Genomic DNA, 22,248 nt, shown 5'->3' on the forward strand with positions numbered 1-22,248 from the left:
GTAGAATAAGTGTCACAATAGCGAGTTAAGTGTGCAGCGCAGCACTTAATGCACGTACTTTAGTTAATGAAGATTATAAATGCTTACTTAAATGCGCTTAAATTTATTCCGAACTATATTTTGACTGCTGCGCTGTAATCTTCTTCTAGTCTGTATATGTAGATGTTTACTCAAGGCAAAAACTCTTTTACATATTGAAAAGTTCTTTTTTTGGAGTAAAGTAGTGGGATCTAAACACGCATGAAGTTATTGATCTCCGAAGAATAAACAGAGTTTCGTAAAATTAAAATTAAACTTCACAAAATTTGAAAATATAAGGTACTTACATGAGTTCAATAACTAGTATGTCATTGCCGTCTTTCTGAAAGAAATCGTCAATGTTGCTGTACTGTAATTCTGCGTAATTAAAAGAAAAAAGTATTACCACTATTAATAATTATGTTGTATTTCCTGTGTAAAGGCATTTCTAAGGCAATTTATCTCGATCAGAGTTTTTTGAATTGAATTGTTTATTAGAAATCCTATATTTATCCAGATTTAATCTAAATTTAGTTTAGGGTTTTCTATTCTCATCAGATAAGATCCAAATACATCTCTTTCCACTTTAGATGATGGTTTGAGTAGAATTTGGAAATACTTAACTAAATGTTTTGACCTCCACAATGGCTTAAATAGTCCTGATATAGCTGTCCCTTAAATGCTATATGTGTTATAAGTTTTATAAGTTTAAATTATAATTTCCAAATAAAAACAAAATAATGAAAATTTAATACAAACGTTGAAAATTTTAATATCAATGCTTTGTTTTATTTTACTATGAAAATTCCATTTTATATTACAGGAGTCTCTACAAACGCTATGCTTTTCTCAGATGTGATGATGAAAAAGAACAGTTTCTCTATCATTTGCTCACATTGAATGCTGTGGATTACTTTTGCTTTACAAACACATACACCAGTGCAAGTAAGTGCAATTCAACTTATTTGAAAATGTATATATTGAAATAATTATATAGTTTAATTTGGAGTCTTTTAAAAATTGGTAATATCAAACAAAATTGCGTAACATCTATGTATAAGAAACGTTCTTACTTACATGAAACAAAATTTGAAATCAGTAGAGCTTACAGGTATTTTAGAACTAATACTGTTAACAAAGTTACGTATATTTAGCAAATTACGTACAAATATGAACGAATAACTGGTTCTGTTCAAGACATTGAATTCTCTTCTGCATATTATGTATTGACATCAGTTTTCGACGCAAAAAAATTCGGCATAAAATTCAGAATTAATATTAGGAGTTAAATCGACAGATGAACTACATGATTTTAGAATTTGAAGTTTCAGTAAAATCGTAGATAATGTTTTAAAACAAAACAAACAAACAAACAAAAAAAAAGTTCGCCTTCTGATCATCAATAAAAGATACTTCACATTATAGCATCGTGTTGATGTATTACTTACAGTTTTGACAAGGTTAACAGTTATTATTATTATTATTATTATTATTATTATTATTATTATTATTATTATTATTTAATGCCTACATACTTCTGAATAAAACATTAAATTGTTGCAATCAGTTTTATTTTATACTGCAAGTTTTCTAAATTTATTATATTAATTGAAACAACTTATCAACACCATTGACTTATATTTCTAAGTTAAACCGGTGATATTAAAATAGTCCCTGTAATGTTTGCAAATATTCTACAAACCAATTTCAATCCCAATTGAATTGATTGTAAAATACGCAAATCATAATCAGGGTTAGACATTTTAGCGGTTGTTTTCATGGAAAAAGTAGAAGAAAGGTGCTAAAATAAGGCGAACAAAGGGCAAAACAGATGTTATTTCCCTGGACTATTTTTCCAGTTGTCCGTTCATCTAATTGAATTGAATATAAACTATGTATTTTTCTCTGATATTGGATAGAACGCGTACCTATGTTAGGAACGAGAAACATAAAACTGTTACTTAACAACATTAATAATATCTTAAGTAAAATGAAAGTACCTTTGTACCTGGAGATAAAACGTCTTTATAGCTTCGAAAACTTTCAGTGATGCAAACTTCGTATTTACTCGGAGGCAACTCTGTAGATGCAAATTCGAGAACATTCGAATGCTTTAGACTAAGCCCCATCCTTTCTTCGACAAAACAATTTAATTGTTATCCCACGGAAGTTGATGATTCATTCTTTTCTAAGAGTTGATGCTTCAAATTTTAATGGTAGCCATCACATATTCCTCATATGGATGCGAAACAGTTCTGTCTACAAATCAAAATATGCTCCCCCGAAATAATATTTTATTTCGAACATTTTTTTCGTTTGACGCTTATTTCTCCAGATATTTTGCAGTGTCAAGTTTAAAAAAAAAAAAAAACCGGATACATATATATAATGATCAAAGAATAATGCAGAAGCATGCAGTGTGCAATTCCGTTCAAGACTCCAAATTCTAAAATCTTAGTGTTAAAGTCATATCTATGTCGTTTTTTCTTACTTTTTAAGTCATTATTTGTTGATATTATTCATATTTCTATGTGTAAAATATTCGAAGTGTGGACATAATTATTGAATCGAAAAAAAAAAAAAAAAAGCTACAAAATTATACAAAGTTATCTCAAAATCAGTTATGTACTCAAAACTAATTGATTTCTGCTTTTAGGTTGACTATATCTGATTCAGTCTATCTCTATAATTTCCGCTTCAATAAATAATCGATCAGCCTTCTGCCATACGGAAAGTAAGTTAAGAAAAAGAAAAAAAAAAACCTGCGTGTATCGCTCCTTTGTCAGAACGATGCCTAAACTGTTATAAAATGTATGTACTAATTAAATATTAATTTGTGTGATTGATTTGTTTCAGAGCTTCCGTATCGTATTGTTATATTTCCCTCGCGTAAAATGAGTGCTTCTACAACGTCTGCCAACTGTTGGGTCACCCTTTCAGGTACTTTGGGAGAAACTGCTCAGGTGACAATTCCAAGAGGAAAATTGGAATTTGTGTTCCAGGTATATATTTCCTTTGATGATTAAGATAAGAAGTTATCATGTTTATAAATACTTGAACGCATAGTCTAGTTTCTTTTTAAATGCCTTTTTGGCCTGTGACCTGATGTTAATTGTGAACAAGTACACATAGATAACAAAAACAGTGTAACGTTTCCATACTATAAAAGTACCTTCATCACACAGAAGCAGTGGCGTGGCGTGGCTCTTTGATGATTGTTACCGTTCTTCATACTACGAATATTTAAAACATCAATTTTCAAACTGCTATGTTTTGAAAATACGGTGTGACCCCCCCCCAAACTCACACATTTTAAAGGCTAATAAAAGAAACAGTATTACAGAAAGAAACTTGTTGATTTAAAAATAAAATTTGTCATTTAAAACAGTTTATGTGAAACTGCAGGTCTTCTTGTAAAATTCATCTTACACTCTCGCTAGGAAGCCCAATGTTCCATGTTTCGCTGCAAAAATTTGCGTCGTCTGCTAAATACTGTCTCATAGCCGAACGAGCACTTTTCGATTGACCAGATGGCTTTTATTTTCAATGCAAAACCCGCTGATCGTAAATTCTTGATTCAGTGCTGCTTCTGCATCACTACTTACGCGCAACGAGCTCCTAATCAAATCATAATGGCAACTGAAAACAGCAGGAGAGTGTTGAGCGGAAGGACGACTTTTACTCCTCTGTTCCCTCCACTAACAGCACTACAGCCGATCAAAAAATGGGAGGTTTCATTGAGTATTATTGATAATAATTGTATTGTCAACTGTTATATCATTCAATACACAACAAAACAGAGTAATTACAAACTCTGTAATTAAATCAGAATAAAGAAATTACAAACTGTTTACAGTACCATTTTATATTTTTTAATAAACAAGTTTCTATCTGAAATACTTTTTGTTTTATTCGCTTTTTAAATGTTGGACTTTTTGTGGTCACCCTGTGCCTTAATGAAGGCAGGTCCTTTATGTAATTTTTAAAATAATAATAAAATGTAAAAATTCGTAAAACTATATTATACTACACTAACAAGGGAACATCGTATATTGATAGTAGCTTTAATGATTTTGAAGTTCTTTCTGTGTCAGTGTATCTTTTGCATTGCTATCTTCACATGATTCTAGATTCTTCTCTCCTCTGTATCTCCTGTGTTTTTGGGTGTCGGCCCGTAAAACTTTGGATTTCTCACTTTTCTTCACTCCTCTATCGATTGCACATTGTTTAATTGGGCAATGCTACTATCAATATAAGATGTTCCCTTGTAAGTAAAACTACGCTAAGTTTTAAAACCAATAAATAAGTTTAAATAAACTTACACCGGCATTCTCGGCTACTTGTACTTCAATTCAATTCGGCGATTCTTCTTCATGAACAGACCTAATATGTCGTCATAAAACTCGGGCTTTGTCTTCTGTTTTCGTAGTAATTCTTTCTCTATTGATATGAGAGACAGTCCACTCATTCTACTCTGCCCTTGCGTGTTCCGTTTGTATGTATGGATACGCCGAAGAGCAGAAAAAGAACGCTCTGCAGAAGCGTTTGTCGCAGGAATTGTTAGTATTAAAGAGCACAATTTTGTCACTTCCGGTAATGCCTGCGCAAGTCCGACCAATCGCAATTCCACATTCAACTCATAAACAGCTTTATTAGTGAATTGAGGTGAGGAATATATGTAAACAAGCTCGTTTTTCAAACGCACAATATTGAAAAAATGTCCATAGTTGCTGAGTAGAACTTGAAATGCTTTTTCGGGAAAGGTATCTTTATAAATTTCATACTTTTCACAGTCAAGCAATGCAAGGAACTCCAATTTCTCAATATCAGAAAATTTAGTGCTCACTTGTTCTTTCAGAGTATCAACAATTTCAAAATATAGTCGTCGGCAACGATCCTTTCTATTAAATCCCACTTCATTTGGTCTTGGCCTCTTTGAACAGCGTGCCTCTTCAGGTTCTCCAAGGCTTTCCATTTTCAACCAAATATCATCGAAACTATCTCTTAATGATCTTAGATATTCCTCGAACTCATTTATTTTCTTTCTGCAGTAACCAACATCATTGATTTTCTTTTGTAAGATGTTGAACAAGATTTCTGATCTTGATAATACAACATAAAATACTTGGAGTAGGAAATTGAAGTCGAAACTTTGAAGGTTTTGATAATATCCTGCTGCGCAAACTCTGGTTTCAGGATCCCATTCGTCGGTTTTATCCATCATGGATTTAAAGAGTTCTAACAGTTCATCTTTAAAGCTGTACAGCACATCAATGATCCTACTTTTATAGTTCCACCTTGTGTTTGACGCTGTTGGAATTCGTTTGTTAACTACAGAATCCAGAGCACTTGTTCGTTTTGAAGACTTCGAGAAAAAAGAAGAAAGTCCCGACACTGTTTGAAAAAACACCTTACACTCTTTTATACTGTCAACGGACTTTTCTAAAATTAAATTAAGCCTATGAGCAAAGCAATGAACAAATAGCACTTGTGTGTATCTTTGTTTAACAAGAACCTGCAGCCCCCCAAGTTCACCAGCCATAACTGGAGCCCCATCGTATGTTTGAGCAACAAGTTTTTTCCCACACTGAAAATCAGTCAGATACTCAAACACAATTTGGGACAGCCGAACTGCGGTGCGGTCGCCACTGATCTCTGTAAAACCTACAAATCTCTCTTGTACATTTCCTTCCTCGGTAACATAGCGAAAAATTGTTGAGAGCTGTGATTTGTTCGTTATGTCAGTGGTTTCGTCTATAATCAAGGCAACAAAACTCGAACCCGTCATTTCTCTTTTAATTTCATTAATTATATGCACAGAGATACAATCAATTATGTCGTTCTGAATCACATTTGAAGTACCTGAAAAAACAGTAGATGTCTTTAAATGATGATATAATTTATCGTCAGTTTCTGCAAGCAGATTTAATAGTTCTAGGAAGTTACCTTTGTTCGTAGATGCGGAGGATTCGTCGTTACCTCTGAATGGTAGTTCCTGTAAAGCTAAGAAGCAAGTGGCACTAATTAAGCGTTCCATAACATATCTGTTCCTTTTGACATTTTCATTATAGTTGGCAATGTTAAGTTCAAATGCTTTACTTAATGAAAAGTCAATTCTTGTTTTCCCGAAAGTAGCCAAGGAACACATGGATGCAATGTGTTGTTTGGAATTTTCATGTCGACTTCGCATGATTCTGAAGTTTTCCATGTTATCCACGCCATGAGAATTCCATGCATTTTTGTCACTCCCAAACAATAGGCATGGCCAACAGAAAAGTTTCGTTATCTTTAAACACCCAGACAGCCATGGATATTGTGCATACCATTGTGCGTTAAAATGACGCACATACCCCCCCGATGCTTTCGATTTTAAATTGTTTAAATGTGGTGTTGGTCTGCCTCCGGAAATTATTTCACTTTTTTCCGCAAACGAACGCGCACCAAAAGATTGTTTCAAAATACTTTCTATAGAACAGTTGCACTCGTTAGTCAATGCCATTGAGGATTTAAAAAAAAAAAAAAAAAAAAAAAAGTCTTGTTCCTTCTAGTTTTTTTTTTCTAGTCTTGTTTCTTCTTAAGTCATTGTCACACTTACTGCACAAGCACTATAACACCCACGAACATAAGTATTTTAAACACACACTCACACACGGTACGAAAGACGATTGCACGCTCCTTTCTTTCACACATTAAATTGCAGCAAAGTGTAAATTTAACTAATAGGCTAGCGGCTAGAGTTGGAAACTTATTTGAAATTTTTTAAAAAAATAAATTTAAAAAAATCAGCTTTTATCAACATAATTACCATTCATCCTATAATAATAAGTTCACATATGAATGGTGGGCGCGGAAAATATTTCTACTTTTCTTTAATTAACAACGTGGTTCTCCCTTGTTCTTCAACCATTTCCCATACAACACAATGAATGTTGTTGATAAATATTTTATGACGCACTTCAGATACTGATATGTTTGCTCTTCTAGGCATATATATTTTACTATTTGAATAGGATTAAAATTTCAATTTTTTAAAAAAGGAACATATTACTCGAATTAAATCAGTGAGAAAATGTGTTTTCAATCAGAGTAAACCTAATTTTTTTTTAACAATAGCCTGTGCTATATATTCTGATTCTCTTCGTCTCCCTTAGCCTAAAAAAAAAAAAAAAACATATTCGAGGGGCGTTAAACTAAAAGATTTCATTTTTATTTCTCCTTATTCTCCGTTGTATTATTCAAATTTAAAGATAACATATTAATATATAAAGTCGGGTAAATATAATATGCCAACATATAAATAACGCATTCTGGAATGTACAGTCTTGCAGTAGCAGGTGTTTAATGTTATTACTATGAAGTACCTGTTACTTATATTTGCCCGAGACTGTATACTGTAAAGACAATGAAATTACCATATGAATAGGGTAAACACTACTGAGTTTCCACCCCTGAAATAGGGAAGCAACTGAAACACAATAACAGAAAATGCACGCTGATGAAATTCTAGATTCTCCTTATTTTGGCAGGGCTCGTTCCTATTTTTTCCTGTTCCACGCAGCCGAACGGTAACATATGGGCCGTTCCGAAAATCTAAATACGAGAGAGCAGCGTGCTTCCAGCTAGCGCGCCTGAAGATTGCTTCTGGAGTGGATGACCGCTATCGGGGTTCGCGTTACCTATGAGATCCGTGGTACCAACAACACAGTGTTCCTATTTGGCGTTGGCGTGTTACGTTCGTTTACATTATATATGCGGCATTGGCCATGCAAACTTAATAAAAAAAAAAGAAAGAAAGAAAGAAAGAAAGAAAAGAAAGACAAAAAAGAAAACAAATATTGTCCCATGTTGATAATGAAATGTAAAGATATATAAGAACACTTTTTTACTGTTACCACCGGTAACAGCGGTAATATGCACTACACGTCCCTGCACAGAAGAATGCTTATCTACTTTCTTGTTTGATGAAGATACTTCGGTAGTACCGAAACGTTACATTGTATATTGTTTACCTGTAAAGTGTGTATATTTTGTTCACAATTAGTGTCAGTTTAACCTTATTGAAGTATTTTCACATTAATTTTCAAATACGAAAAGACCTATCGAAGTATCTTGAAATATATATATATATATTAAAAATGACAGTAATGATAAAACTACAAGGAGTGTTCAAATGAAACCCTTTTTATTGACATTTTCTGGTAAAGTAGCTGCAGTAAAGTTTTTACAGTATGTGCTGCTACCTACTTTGATTTCATGGGATTTCTTAAAAGTACTCTCCCTGAATATTGAAGCATTTATCCCACCATCTAACTAATCACTGTAATGAAAAATTCACCCTTCAAGAAAAATTTCTATGATGTGCTTACTGGAATGCGGCGGTCATGACCTAATTATCACTGTAAATCCTGACCCTTAAGTGCTTTTGGTCCGGAAATGTTGAAGTCGCAAGGCGATAGGTTCAAGTTATAGGGTGGATGATTGAACATTTACTTGAGTCATGCCAACAAGTCCTTTGCCTTGTACGTAATATGCAGGCGATAGTTATCGTGTAACAGAATGACCCCTGACATCAGCATGCCATAAGTTTGTCTTTGGTTGCATCCCGAACGTGCTGTATGATTATCGTTGTTTCATCTGTGCCTTTGAACTCCAGTGATAATGATCTACGATAATCGAAAAACACTGTAAGAATGACATTTTTTCTGTGAATTTCTTCGGATGTTGCTACAAAGAGTGCTGTATGCTTGACGATTTTCCACTTGATTCAAAGCGATGGCACGCAGTTGCATCTGGAACAATGATCCGCATTAAGAAGTGTTTCTCTGTCAACTGTTAAATGAGCCAAGTGCTCAAGCGAACATCTCATACGTTTCTGCTTCTCCGTAAGCATTTGGGAAACTCACTGGCCGTACATCTTATGTCATCCAAGTTTGTCACTATTATATAAACAGTGACAACACCAACATTGAATTCAATAATTCAGTGAAGTGGGCTCGAGTGTTTTTTTGTCTTTTATCGGTGTGAATTGATTCATCCATTACCAAAGTGACATCATCTGGTACAACAACGTAGCTTGTCTGTTGCTTCGTGATATTATTCATGAAACATTTTGGCCCAGTCCAGATGCTCCGACATTCACTTTTGTCTTGACACCCTATCATACCTAGAAATTGGATCACTTTTCGTTTAGATAGACTTTTCATTGTGATTCAATTGTTAACCCCAAAAAGAAATGAAACGATTATTATTGGTAATCTTGAAGAAACATACTTCTAAAGTCTTTATAAATTGCTTCATATGTAGTCGCACTATTATTTTACAAACTGGTTTCAGTGGAATATACCTCTAATAGCAAAAATGATGTTGACAGATAGAATATTAAGTGTTAGATAATAAAGTTAAGTTTAGATAATAAAGATTTGGAAATATAATTTTGAAGAATGAGATACAGAAACTAAGAAGAAAAAGTCGATGATGATGAGGAAAGACAGACAGACAAGACTTTTTTTTCTCCAGTTCTAACTTTTTCATACTCTTAGTAATATTTCCAAATCTAAGTTTACTATCGCAGTGTTACTGCACGATGTGCTAGTGTTTACGAGATACCGCGAAATGCATTAGTCAGTAGCTTCGAGTATGTTGTGTGTGAGTCTATGAGTGATATATATTAATTAAATTGTGACGTCATAGACTTTGAACATATATTACTGAATAATACCCAATGCATGAAAATGGGTGACCATAATTTCTTTTCATTTTGCACGTATTAGTGATCGGTGTAACAAAATTACAACTGTTCTCCCAAAAAGTAGACTTTAAAGCAGCATATTATTTGCGTAATAATAATACTGCAAACGAACAAACTGTAGTTACTTGCAGATAAATAAAGCCACACATAATGTGCGAAACACACTTGTGTATAGTAACACATACCTTGAATTATAACATAAAACCACGGATACAAGTAACAACCTTCATAATCTGTTTTAATTTAAAGAAATTCGTGATCTTCATTTGTTTCGATGTGATTGTTTTTACATGTCAGTAAACTCTTAAATTTCATTTGTTGTGTGAAATGAGTCAATAGTAACATTTGGTTGACATTCAGTGAATCTTCTTAAATTTTAAACCATTTTGGAAACTTCAGATCAGTTTGGTGTACGCTATTATTCTTTACATCGTCGTCTGTCTCGTCTTCTCTATTATCACAAGATAGATTCTGTTTTTGTGCCACTCTTCCCTACGGCTGTCTCTAGATAACTTAAAACAAGTTGAAACTACATCCTTCGGTCGGCATTCTGACCAAATCCACCAAAATTTTTGTACTGTATTACTTCGAATTATCCAAACAGAAGGTTCAAAAATTCCATTTATTTACCATTTTTTCAATACAGTTTTCAATGGAAATAAACTTTAATTCGAATTACCCAATAGTTCGAATTATCCAAGTTGGAATTAACGGGAGTCCGCTGTACTTCTTCTTAAAAGGCAAAAAAGTAAAAATTTGAAGGAATTGCAGAAAATATGTATATTCTTTAGTGAGCGATTTATTATTTCGCTGGTTATGCTTGATACGAACTACTAGACTTCGAAACATTTTGAACAAAGTTTATTAAGTTTTGTTTTGTAGCACCTATAAGTTCATAATATTTATCACGTGATCAAACTGAAGAACAAAAATAAAGTACCAATATTTAAATGTTTTTGTTCACTAAGAAATGCATTAAGCATGCACTTTTTATTTTAGCACTGAACCACCTTTCTTTTTGCGTGTTACACATTGGAAAGAATAGTGCAAAGATAATCCAGATACGTTGATGAATTAAACTTTAATTACAAGAAAATAAGTTAACTCCAAACTTTGACCTGCTGTTGTAAATAATTAGTATGGTTATATTCAGGTTGTGCATAACAGCTAAAATTAATGAGACATTTTGTTTTACAGCACAAAAATCTTGGAATTTTAACCACATTGCGAATTGGTCATGACAACACTGGCATGTCTCCAAAGTGGATGGTAGAACACGTAGTAGTAAGGAATGAAGTAACGGGACACACATACAAGTAAGAAAGCATAATTATTATTTTACTATAATTAGGTTCTAATTAGCTTTGTTAATGGCTTTATTTTTATTTTTTATATTTATATCTTTTAAATAATCTTTGTCTCGTAGTTTTTCTTAGTACACTCACTCACAATTACCCCACTTCGATTTTTTAATATGTATGTGGGGCTGCTGAATAGTTTGTAGCTCAACCCAAAAGGAGTGCGCGTGGAGTGGTGAAATTTTACAGTTATTTTATGTACTTCCTCCGAAATGCAATACATTTATTTGTACGGTGCTCCAATTCTTGCAGACCAATTAAAAAAATTCTGAAAACTGTTCCTTACACCACTGTTCCGTAGCACTACTTACCTCTGGTCAGATCCAAAATAGTTGCTTCAAGTATTGTTTGAATGTGGGGAATAAGTAATAGTCTGAGGAAGCTAGATTTGGGGAATAAAGAAAACTATTCCTACACATGAAACCCTAGATCAAGCAGTGTCACTTTTGTTGTAGTCCGCGATGGACAGGGGCATTGTCCTGAGAAAACAGAATTCTTTTTGTCTATTTTCCGTGGCGTTACACTTTTAATTTATCTTTCAGCTTTTTAGGTAGTGCAGAGTAATACTCTGCATTAAATGTCTGATCCTTGGGCATGTGGTCTATGAGAGGAGAACGAAACACGATTCAGTTGTTACAAACACTTTCCCAGCCGACTTCGTGGGACGAGGGGAACCTGAGTGCCGCCACTGCATTGACTGTTGTTTCGTTTCAGAATCGTAGTAGTGCAGTCATATTTCGTCCATGGATACTATTTATGACAGAAATTGATCGTCATTGCAGTCAAAAGGGCAGATAACTTCCCCTGATGCCCTCATTCTGTCACGCTTTTGATCTGATGAAATATTTGAGAACACATTTTGCCGAGAGCTTGGGTATGCCCATATGAATTATGCAATCGACGCGTTCCCAAGAAATAACCTAAAATCGCTGCCACACATTTTGCTAAGATTCTGCCATTTTCAAGAACAGTGTCATAAATTTTATCCACGAATTCGCGTACAGTCACTGTTTTTGGTCTTCATGCACGTGGAGCATCATCTATTGAGAAATTGCCACGTTTAAACTGTGCTCTTAGGACACGTTTACTATGATAAATATAGACTTTACATTCCGAAAAACGCAACTCACTGATTACGCGTTTCTCGCTACTGACGTTCTTCGTGTTACCTCCGTCATAGAGGGTCGCTGAACCTGCTAGTACCGACGTCATTTCAGTCAGGAGCCGATGTCTGGCATTCACAAACTCAACATTACATTAGGGTTACATTTCCAAATAGATATTCTCTTAAGTTTTGTACATGAGTGTATACTTATATAAAAATTGCAATTTTAGACCATATTTCACAAGTACGAAATCAGTCACTAAAACTTTTGTACTATTTTTAAAATTTCAGAGAAACGTTATAATAACGAGCAGACACATCGAATATAAATATTATTATTATCTGGATGTCTGTACATTGACATTTTTCATTCCATTTTCAGATTTCCTTGTGGAAGATGGTTAGGTCGCGGAATAGACGATGGTTCAACTGAAAGACTGTTGGTTGGCGAATTGGTTCCTCAGAGCGTAGACAGCGAAGAATTAGTTGAAAGCTGTAGAACTCCACCTCGCTGTCGAAGTCCTAGTGTTCCTCGAAGGCCGTCGGAAACAAGGCCATCAATTCCAGAAATTCAGCAAATGTTGGGTGAGTATAAAAAGTTTTGAAAAAGTATACTGTTTCGAAGAACGAAGATTCAGTTCGTAGTCTGCTATTTTTAAGCCTCAATTTATTACGTTTAGAACGTAATAGTTTTCTCTTAGAATAATTTGCTGATATTCAGCTATATACATTATAACCAACGAGGAAAATAGGTGTATGGAAAATATTTCAGTCGTCTTCCTTCTGTGGATATATATTTCAATGAAAGCATGATAAAAATCCATAGAAAACTGTACTTTCGCCATAAATTTTAGAACGACCTCTCCTCTTCCCCGTTTTAGAATACGCCCTTTAGTCAAAGTGACATGATATAAACCCAACTTGTTGCAGTAGTATGTATATTCTAAAAGTCATTTCAAACGAGTCAGCCGTTTTCCCGATCCCAAAAACTGTGGATTCGACACTAATTTCGGTCTTTTTGGACATTATATTTTTTACCCCTTCTTACGTCCAATGCCAAAGAGGCTGAACTTCGGCTTAAAATGGCATCGGGAGTGTTACTATTCTTTTCAGTGACCCCGAAAACTATATATTCAACAGTAATATCAGTCGTTTACGATTAACTTGACATGTCACCCCTTTCTACTCCCAACCCTAGGAGTGCTGGGTATGTTTCACCCCCATTGGAGGTTGGACTGGAACTTAAATGACATTGAAACTGCCACTAGTAATCTCAATGACCCCGAAAACCATGGACTCGACACTAATGTCGGTAGTTTTATTTATTTATTTATTTATTTTTAATTTATTATTATTATTATTATTATTATTATTATTATTATTATTATTATTATTATTATTATTATTATTATTATTATTATTATTATTATTATTACGTTGCCCTCTTCCATTTCTTACTTCTAGGGGCATCTTACCCCCACAGTATTGTTTTCCAGATTGTAAGTCATGTGTACATTTCTTATTATAAAAACTGCCTTCCAGGGACTAAGACCGAAAAAAAAAACAAACCCTAGATCTTGACGAATTCCTTTAAGTCTGACTCATTTTCTGTGCATTTTTATCACATACAAAGCTGGAAAATGAACGATATTCTCATCTTATGATATTGTAGTTCGGTTGACTGCACGATGTACGATCAAATCATAGCTACTCCAGGAAAATACTGTAAGTTTTAATCGTAAATTTGATACATGATCTGTGTTTTAAATCTAGGTCGATTTAAAAAAAGAGCGATCGAAGTAGTGGCAGTATCACAACTATAAATAGACCATGATGACTAACCGTCTGTTTTGAGTGTTTTTTGTTGTTTCACTGCTAATTCGAGTGTCCTCGCATCTCCTTGTCTGGTGAGCTTCTTTGGAACCAAAACGAAGGAGCTCACTTTATCAAATCCAATCAAATCAGCACGGTGCAAGCAATCTATATATTAAAATGATAGGTTTATATATTTGTGGTCAAGAAAAGTTTATATGTTTGTCTCCAAACCTTTCGCCAATCATACCTCGAAAACTACGTGTGTTAGAAACGTGCCGTTTTCGCTGGTCGATTCCAAATTTTGTGTAGATTGTCCAGTTCTAATTGAATATTTAATATATATATATATATATATATATATATATATATATATTATTTTTTTATTACATTTTTAGGAGTATATTGGAAGTGTTGAAATTTTTAAAAAGTAAAGCATCATGTTCTACGAGTTATACATTCCAGCAAAACTGTAAATCCTCCTTTGCTCTTAATGAAAGAAGTCTTGATATTCAGATGTCCCTTCTTTTTAAAACATTGTGTTGTATTCTTGTTGTTAAAATGGTTTCAGCTTTTATCAGGGGTTTTACTAATTCCCCACACTGGTAAGTTTTACTCAGCAATAGCATTTCTTTTTATTTTTCAGGAGATGCAGTAAATAATATTGTAAAATACTACTACAAACCTAAGCATGAGAAGGACAAGGGAAGCCTCACGCTACTTCTCTGTGGAGAGATGGGTTTGGTGTACTGTTTAGAACAAGCGTTCCTCTATGGTTTTAAGTCTTCAAGATTATTTGGAAAGAATTTGTACCTGTGGGACTACTTTCGTTAGTATATTTATTATTTTAGCGAATTATTATTATTGTTAGCAGCATTGTTAGTTATTAGATGTATAAAATAGTAAGGAAAAATCAGATATAAACGTTCTTGCCTTGTAACCGGGGATTTAAAAATTTCTTTGTAACCATTTTGATCTTTTTTTTTTTAAAATGTATTCTGCTCGTTGATAAACATGGAGAAGTTTTCGTCCCTCCCTATCTGTATTTTGTAGCTACAAATAACAATTATTGTTTAGCATTCCATACTATTATGATTTATATTAAATCATAATATGCAATTCTTACAAACTCCGATAGTGAAAAGTGGTTTTTTCACGTTATCCAATGCAGTCTTCTGCTCGGTTAGTTACCGGAAGAGAAATTGGAGATTAGTGAAATAATACGAAAAGAAAGACAGGAAGGAAATTTTACTGATTTTTGGTATACATACTGGTAGAAAATGAAAAAATTAATATTCCGCAAGGAAGTGTCATAGAAACACCGTATTCATGTGGTCAGTAGCAGACTGCTGTACGTATAGTGATCAATAAAACGGAGCTATGGACACACTATGCCGGAGTATGAAAAAAGTTTTATTGACCGCAGAAACTCTGAACTCATCCCAGAAGTTGGTGACGCCCCGAAGTAATAATTGTGTTCTCAGCATCGTACTGTATCCCAAATTGGGAGGGGAAACATACCAAAACGGGGTAGGCAATCCAGTTAGCGCAATTTGAGCGAGAGTGTATGAGTCAGTGGGAATTCGGGTGGCCTTTCCGCACTCATGCAGCACGTTGCGCGGAGAATGTCCGCTATCGATCAATGTTAATCCGAAGAAGGCAGTCCTGGACGCTGTATCAGATGATCTGCTATTGCATACTGAACGCCGATCACATCAGAGATTACGACCAGTGTCATGAGGTGTCAACTGGGACCATATGCAGACGTTTATGCGACTAGGAATATTGGCGTCTGTCACCAGACTTCCCGTCACGCTTCGTCACCATGCAACCTTCCTCCAAAGTGTCGCAAAGAAACAACTAAAGGGACAGAAGACTCAGCATTGTGTTTACTGATGATTGCGAGTGCGACATCGACACCTTTCACAGAGTATCCGACAACGTCATAGAGGATTGACGCCAAACATCACTATATGGAGAGATTTAGTTTGCAATAATCATTTCTTCTGTTGTTCAAAAGAGAACGTTTACCAGTTCTGTTCCCGTGTCTGCATCATCACGGATATGCCTCCCCGTTCACATTCTGCTTATATTAACCAAAGTGAGCATCAACTTTCCTGGACTGATGTTCACTAGATGACAGTGTGGGAGAGTCAGTTGGATGGTGTCAGGTCCGGTCTGCAACTCTGGGAACCAACCATAATTAATTGCGCTACTAGGTGAAAATGCATGGAACACAGCTCTCCTCGATGACATTCGATACCTTTACGACCGTCCTCATACTAGAGTAGAGCTATGTTGCAACAGAAGGAGGTACATCGTATTGACAGGTTCTTCTGACACATCCAGTACACTGTCTATAGATGTAGAACTCGGTACACTTGATTATGCATAGCGTGTATAACCTATAAAATTGCATAGATCTAAGTGGTTAGTCCCAGACGTTTGAAACTTGAGACTATTTAGACTATTTAAAAATTCTACTATTTAGACCGCATTGAAAGCCTGCCGTATATCTTGGTGATAAAAATAATGGTAAGGTAAATCCTTTTTAAACCACCCAATTTCAGATTAAATGCTGCGGACAAAATTTATTGTTTTATGATTTGTGCATACAAAGTTATACTATATTTAGAGAGTAGAAAACAAGCATTCATTTATTTTTTTAAGTTGTTTCTTTTAAACGTCTATATTGTAGAAGTGCTGAAACCTATTTTGCACTTTGGAATGGTTTGTGGTAAACGCTGTAGCTACGTAATTTTTAAAGATATTGATTTCAAACAAAAAACATTTGAAAGAGAATTAATTGTGCAATATTTTATATCCAGTGCACATTTAAACCTACTACACTAGTAATACGTATAAAAATATTACTGAAAGTTGAATTTTAATAAACTAAAATTGTCATTTTTGAAATTAAACATTTTACAGAAAAATAAAACTCATCCTTTTTCTTTCTATATATAGACCTTGTGACACACTACTTTCTTAAAAAGTTGCCTGAGAGTGTCATCCTTTCTTTATTATGAGGTTTCAAACATTGTAATTTTTTGAAAATCAGCTGTCCAACCTAAAATATCTCAAAAGGGGTATACTTAAAAATTAAAATAGTAACAACACAATTGTTATTTGGGTAGTAATAAATGGTTAAAATTTGATTACTGAAACGACTAGTTTTTGAGGCGCGGGTTTGTTGATCACGAAATCACAAGTAGTGGTGTGCTGTGCAAATACAACAAAAACTGTACGTTGTAAATCGAAAATATATTAGTAACTATCCTAATTTTTATTATTTTATTTAAACAGTTCACACTTCAAGCAAAACACAAACAACTGTTAATCCCTCTCTCTTCATATTTGTAAAATGTCATTGCTGAAAAAAAAGTTTATTGATTTCTGTACATAGTAGTTTGCTTATATTGAAGCTTCGACGTGTAGCAGTTTAGAACTTTATTGATGAGAGTTTTTTAAATTATTTTATTTTAGAACCTTAATATTTGTCAGCCACACTTTGTCATCTTTAAAGATTTGGAAAGAAGTTCTGGGCCAGATAGATGGAAAAAAATGAATAAAAACAATCGTAATTTTCATCACTTGTTTTCTTCAGTTTTCCCAATTCATCAGTTCTTGTAAATGCAAGTTACTGTATCTTGAAAGATACTTTTAAACTCTGAAGGAAAGATCTGGCCACCGTATTACTGCTTTACGAGTTTAGTGACTCGCACTAGTTCTGCTAGGCCTGCACATTCACATATATGATCTAGAAGTAATTGGTAAAATACCTCAGTTTTTGAAAGGTCTTAAGTGATTGCAACATCACGTTATCAAAACACCACGCACGTGCTCTTTATGATTTGTTGGGAGACGTGCGGTTCTCTTCTAGCTTCTATATAAAAACAGTAGGCTTTTTGGTTTGTCTTCTTTTGTGTTTTGCTTAAACAGTAAGCTAGATAGGACCTCCTATTAATAAAGTGATCTCGACTACTATATGAATTGCATAGGCTCCAAAACTACATAAGACAAAACTGAATTTATATTTTAATGATTATTCTCTTCAAAATATGATTGGCAGTTAGTTTGTCCTAATGAAATATGATTGCAATAAAACAACATGCACAACTGAACTGAATAATGTGTTTTATACTTCACATGTATAATTTGGTTGTAAATGAAACATCAGTTTAATTTTACTTTAGTTTCTAATAAACCGAATTTCGCAAAAATAAAACCACAGTTCAAAAGTTGGTCAAGTCTCAGTGATCAAATTTTAGCCACATGTTTGGATCCAAATAACGATTGTTTTGTGGCGATTTGAGATTTTTCAATTGTCCCTTTTGATGTATTTCAGCTTTGACATAGTCGATTTTCGAAAAATTGTAATGTTTTCAAAACCTATAACCAGAAAATGATCCTTAAGTGTCAAACTTTTTTAGAATTAGTATACGATGATGTCTGTATCTATATCTAGAAAAAAAAATTAACGTAGTAGTCTAATTTTTTCTTTAAAATATTTAATTTCGAAAATGACAATTTGCATTTTTCAAATTTCAACTTCCAACAGTTTTTAAAGGTATTTATCGTGCGTATTGGACATAAAATATTGTACAGTTAATTCTCTTTCAAATGTTCCTGGTTTGAAATCAATATCTTCAAAACTAACGGTGCTGTAGCGTTTGCCGTAAACCTTTTAAGTCCAAAATACGCTTAAACGCTTATACAAAGTGGCCACTCAAGACAAAACTGAACTTTAAAAATGAATGAATACTTGTTTTCTACTCTCTAAGTATAGTACAACTTCATGCATAAAAATTAGAAAATAATAAATTTTGTTAGCAACCATCAGTGATTGATTTGGTGTGAATTTACCTAGTACGAATAAAATCTTGTAACGTTATCTCCAGCAATATCTGGTGGATCTAGAGACAAATGAGTATCGTCTAGCTTGGAACCTTGTACAGTCTATACAAGACCAGATTGTAGGTATTTGGTCTCACGGTATTAAAACCGTTCTATGATTTTTCTACGCTTACGACAACTAGTTCATTTTTTCAGCTTCATTCCGTATTATATTCATCGCATTTGACAGTAACGAGGAATAGCTTACTTCGTCCCTTTTCTGTCTTTTCTATTTCCTAGCTTATGTTCTTATGTTATCAGTTACAATGTTTTCTAATTGTCTATTTTAATTACATTATCTATTATTAATTTTGAATATTACTGTAGTTTACCCAAATAAGCTCCAGTTCATATTGGGGATAAAAGTTAAAGCTTAGGAGCGAATGAGTAACTTGACTACCTACTAAAAGGTAACAATTGCTCAATTTCAACAACCACGTCACGGTAAATTCTATATAACTCATATATCAGTTAGCGTAAAATGTACTAATAACCAAGAAAGTTCTGTCGCTTTTTGTGGAGGTCTGTGTTCAATTGGCCCTCACACCATGAGTTGAATGCAAATGGAGATAAGGCAAAGGTCAGTTATCATCATCACCATCACCATCATCATAGGTATTCTGCCCTTACTGGCAGGTCACTTGCAGCAGCTGAGAAGCTTCCATGCTCCACGGTCCTCCGATAACCTTTTCGTCTTCACGTATGATCTTTCTGTTTTTATATCATCCATTAATTGTAGTCTCCTTCGTCCTCTGCCTCTCTTTCCCGCCACCATACCCTCTAGGACGTCCCTCATGATACAATCTCTTCTTAGGCAATGTCCCAATCAGTTTCTCTTCCTCTTCCTAATAATATCTAAAAGTGTTCTTTTCTCCTCCACCATTTCTAACACCCACTCGTTCGTTTTCCGCTCGTCCCAACTAATTCTTTCCATCCTTCTCCACACCCACATTTCAAATGCTTCCAGTCGTTTTTCATCACTTTTACGTAATGTCCACGTTTCCACCCCATACAGTACAACACTCCACACGAAGCATTTTATGAGTCTTTTTCTCAACTCTTTATTCAAGGTCCCACAAAACAGACTTTTCTTCCTACTAAAGGCTTCTTTCGCCATTCCTATCCTTGCTTTTATTTCACGTTCGCACTTCATGTCATTACTACGAATACTACCCAGATATCGAAAACTATTTACTTGTTCTATTTGCTCCCCTTCCACATTTATATTTGACACAGACCTCTTCGTTCCAATCACCATGTTTTTGTCTTTCTAACATTTATTTTCATTCCATATTCTTCAAAGCCCATCCTCAGGTTTTCTAACATTTTATTAATTTCCTTTTCAGATTCTGCTACAAGCACCATATCGTTTGCAAATCTTATGCATCTAGTCATTCTACCTCTTACCGAAATGCAGTCATCATCATGTAAACTCTTTTTCACTACCTCTTCTAGATAGACATTAAATACTGTTGGCGAGAGGCAGCATCCTTGTCGAACTCCCCTTCCAATAGCACTCTCTTCCGTCAGTTCTTCCCCTATCCTAACACTTACTTGTTGGTTTATGTATAGGTTTCTTATGAGTCTTCGATCTTTCCATTCCAACCCTGTCTTCTTTAGAACTCCCAACAACAATTCCCAATTCACGCGGTCAAAAGCCTTTTCTAGATCGATAAATACAACATACACCTCTTTCCCTTTTTCTATAAATCTTTCACCGATCGCCCTTAATAATCCATAGCATCTCTTGTGCCCTTGCCTCTTCTGAACCCGAACTCCTCCTTTGTTCTTCCATATAACCTTCTGTTCAGTATTCGGAGCAAAATTTTAGCTGCATGAGATATAAGACTAATAGTTCTATAATCCTCACATCTCTTTGGGTTCGATTTCTTAGCCATCGATGTCATGATCGTCTTCAGGAAGTCTTTTGGGCACTCCCCTGTCTCATGTATTTCATTGCATAGTCGAAACAATTATTTCTTTTCCTTGTTTCCTATGTTTTTAACGAATTCAATTGGTATATTATCTATCCCGGTTGCCTTTCCATTCCTAATCTCGGATATACCTCTCTGTGGAGGTCAGTTGTTGGTGTGGGTATATCGAACATACTACCTGGTTGTGGCAGTTCAGTTACACCATGAACGTTCATAAGGACAGAGTGAACATGGGACCTCCACAGAGCGTCATAAGAGCGTGTATACTGTACGAGTTCAAACTGGGGTCAAACGCCGCTGCAGCGGGGCGGAAGATATGCCGGTCTGTGGTGCGTGTGCGGTGCAACGGTGGTTTAACAAGTTTCAGGACAGTGACGAAACACTCGAAGACGCACAACGTGCCGGAAGACCAACACATGTACACAATGAAGATCTTCAGGCAGCAATTGAGGCGAACAGTGGACAGACATGTGAGGAACTGGGACTACAATTCAGTGTGAGTGGAGAAACCATTCGGCAGCACCTCCATCAACTTAGAGAGCACTACAAATTGGGTCGATGGAACCCACATAATTTGACACCAGGCCAGAGCAGATACCTGTATTTCTTTGCTGTCTCGTCTGAGGAAGAACCCATTTCTAGACAGGGTATTGACATATGTTGAGAAGTGGGTCCTGAACGAAGCTCCACGGCGCCGTCATCGGTTAGTATCCCATGAACCGGTTCCAAAACAGCCGAAATTAACACTACACCAGAAAAAGGTCCTCCTGTGTGTTTGGTGGACTACTCGCGGCATCGTGCATTGGGATCTGCTACCAGCTGGTCAGAGCATCAATGCAACTGTGTACTGTCAGCAGTTTAGCCGTGTTCAAGAAAAACTCAAAACTCCGGAGCCAGCACTTCTGAATCGCAAAGGGGTCGTCCTGTTGCAGGACAACGCTAAGCCCCAGGTGGCTAGGATGACCCGGGACACCGTTCTACGCCTTGGATGGGAAACACTATTTCATCCACCATACTCCCTGGACATTGCACCGTCCGATTATCACCTATTCCATTCCTTGAACAATCACCTTAGAGGACGCCAGTTCAAATTCGTGAAAGAGGGGCAAAATGCACTTCTTCGCGTCACGGCCCACCAAGTTCTACCGCGATATATTCCATGGCCTTCCAGAACGTTGGTAGAAGGTCGTCGATGCTCATGAGGACTATTTTTGATCTTCCAGGTACGTCTAGGTGACATATCGATGTTGGAAGGTGGTGGGTGAAAAAGAGACAGAATTTTCTTGGTAACCTTTATACTATTGCTACCAAAATAAAACTTTTCTACTTACGTAGGTTGTGTTACTAGTTTAATAATTCGTAGTAGGTAATACATTG

General features: G+C 35.1%; 1 protein-coding gene across 4 annotated transcripts in view; it reads left to right on the plus strand.

The window, feature by feature from the left end:
- pns (DENN domain containing pinstripe) overlaps positions 1-22,248 on the plus strand; it is a 284,119-nt gene that overhangs the window by 250,822 nt on the left and 11,049 nt on the right. For all 4 annotated transcript variants that reach the window (XM_081751956.1, XM_081751957.1, XM_081751955.1 and 1 more), the window contains 5 exons: positions 842-963; positions 2,875-3,020; positions 10,964-11,082; positions 12,612-12,814; positions 14,688-14,870. In XM_081751956.1, the coding sequence (XP_081608082.1) occupies positions 842-963; positions 2,875-3,020; positions 10,964-11,082; positions 12,612-12,814; positions 14,688-14,870 (773 nt within the window). The remainder of the gene's footprint in view (positions 1-841; positions 964-2,874; positions 3,021-10,963; positions 11,083-12,611; positions 12,815-14,687; positions 14,871-22,248) is intronic.

Source organism: Thermobia domestica, chromosome 3 (assembly GCF_964235325.1).
Source record: "Thermobia domestica chromosome 3, izTheDome1.hap1.1, whole genome shotgun sequence".
Classification (NCBI taxonomy): Eukaryota; Metazoa; Arthropoda; class Insecta; order Zygentoma; family Lepismatidae; genus Thermobia; species Thermobia domestica.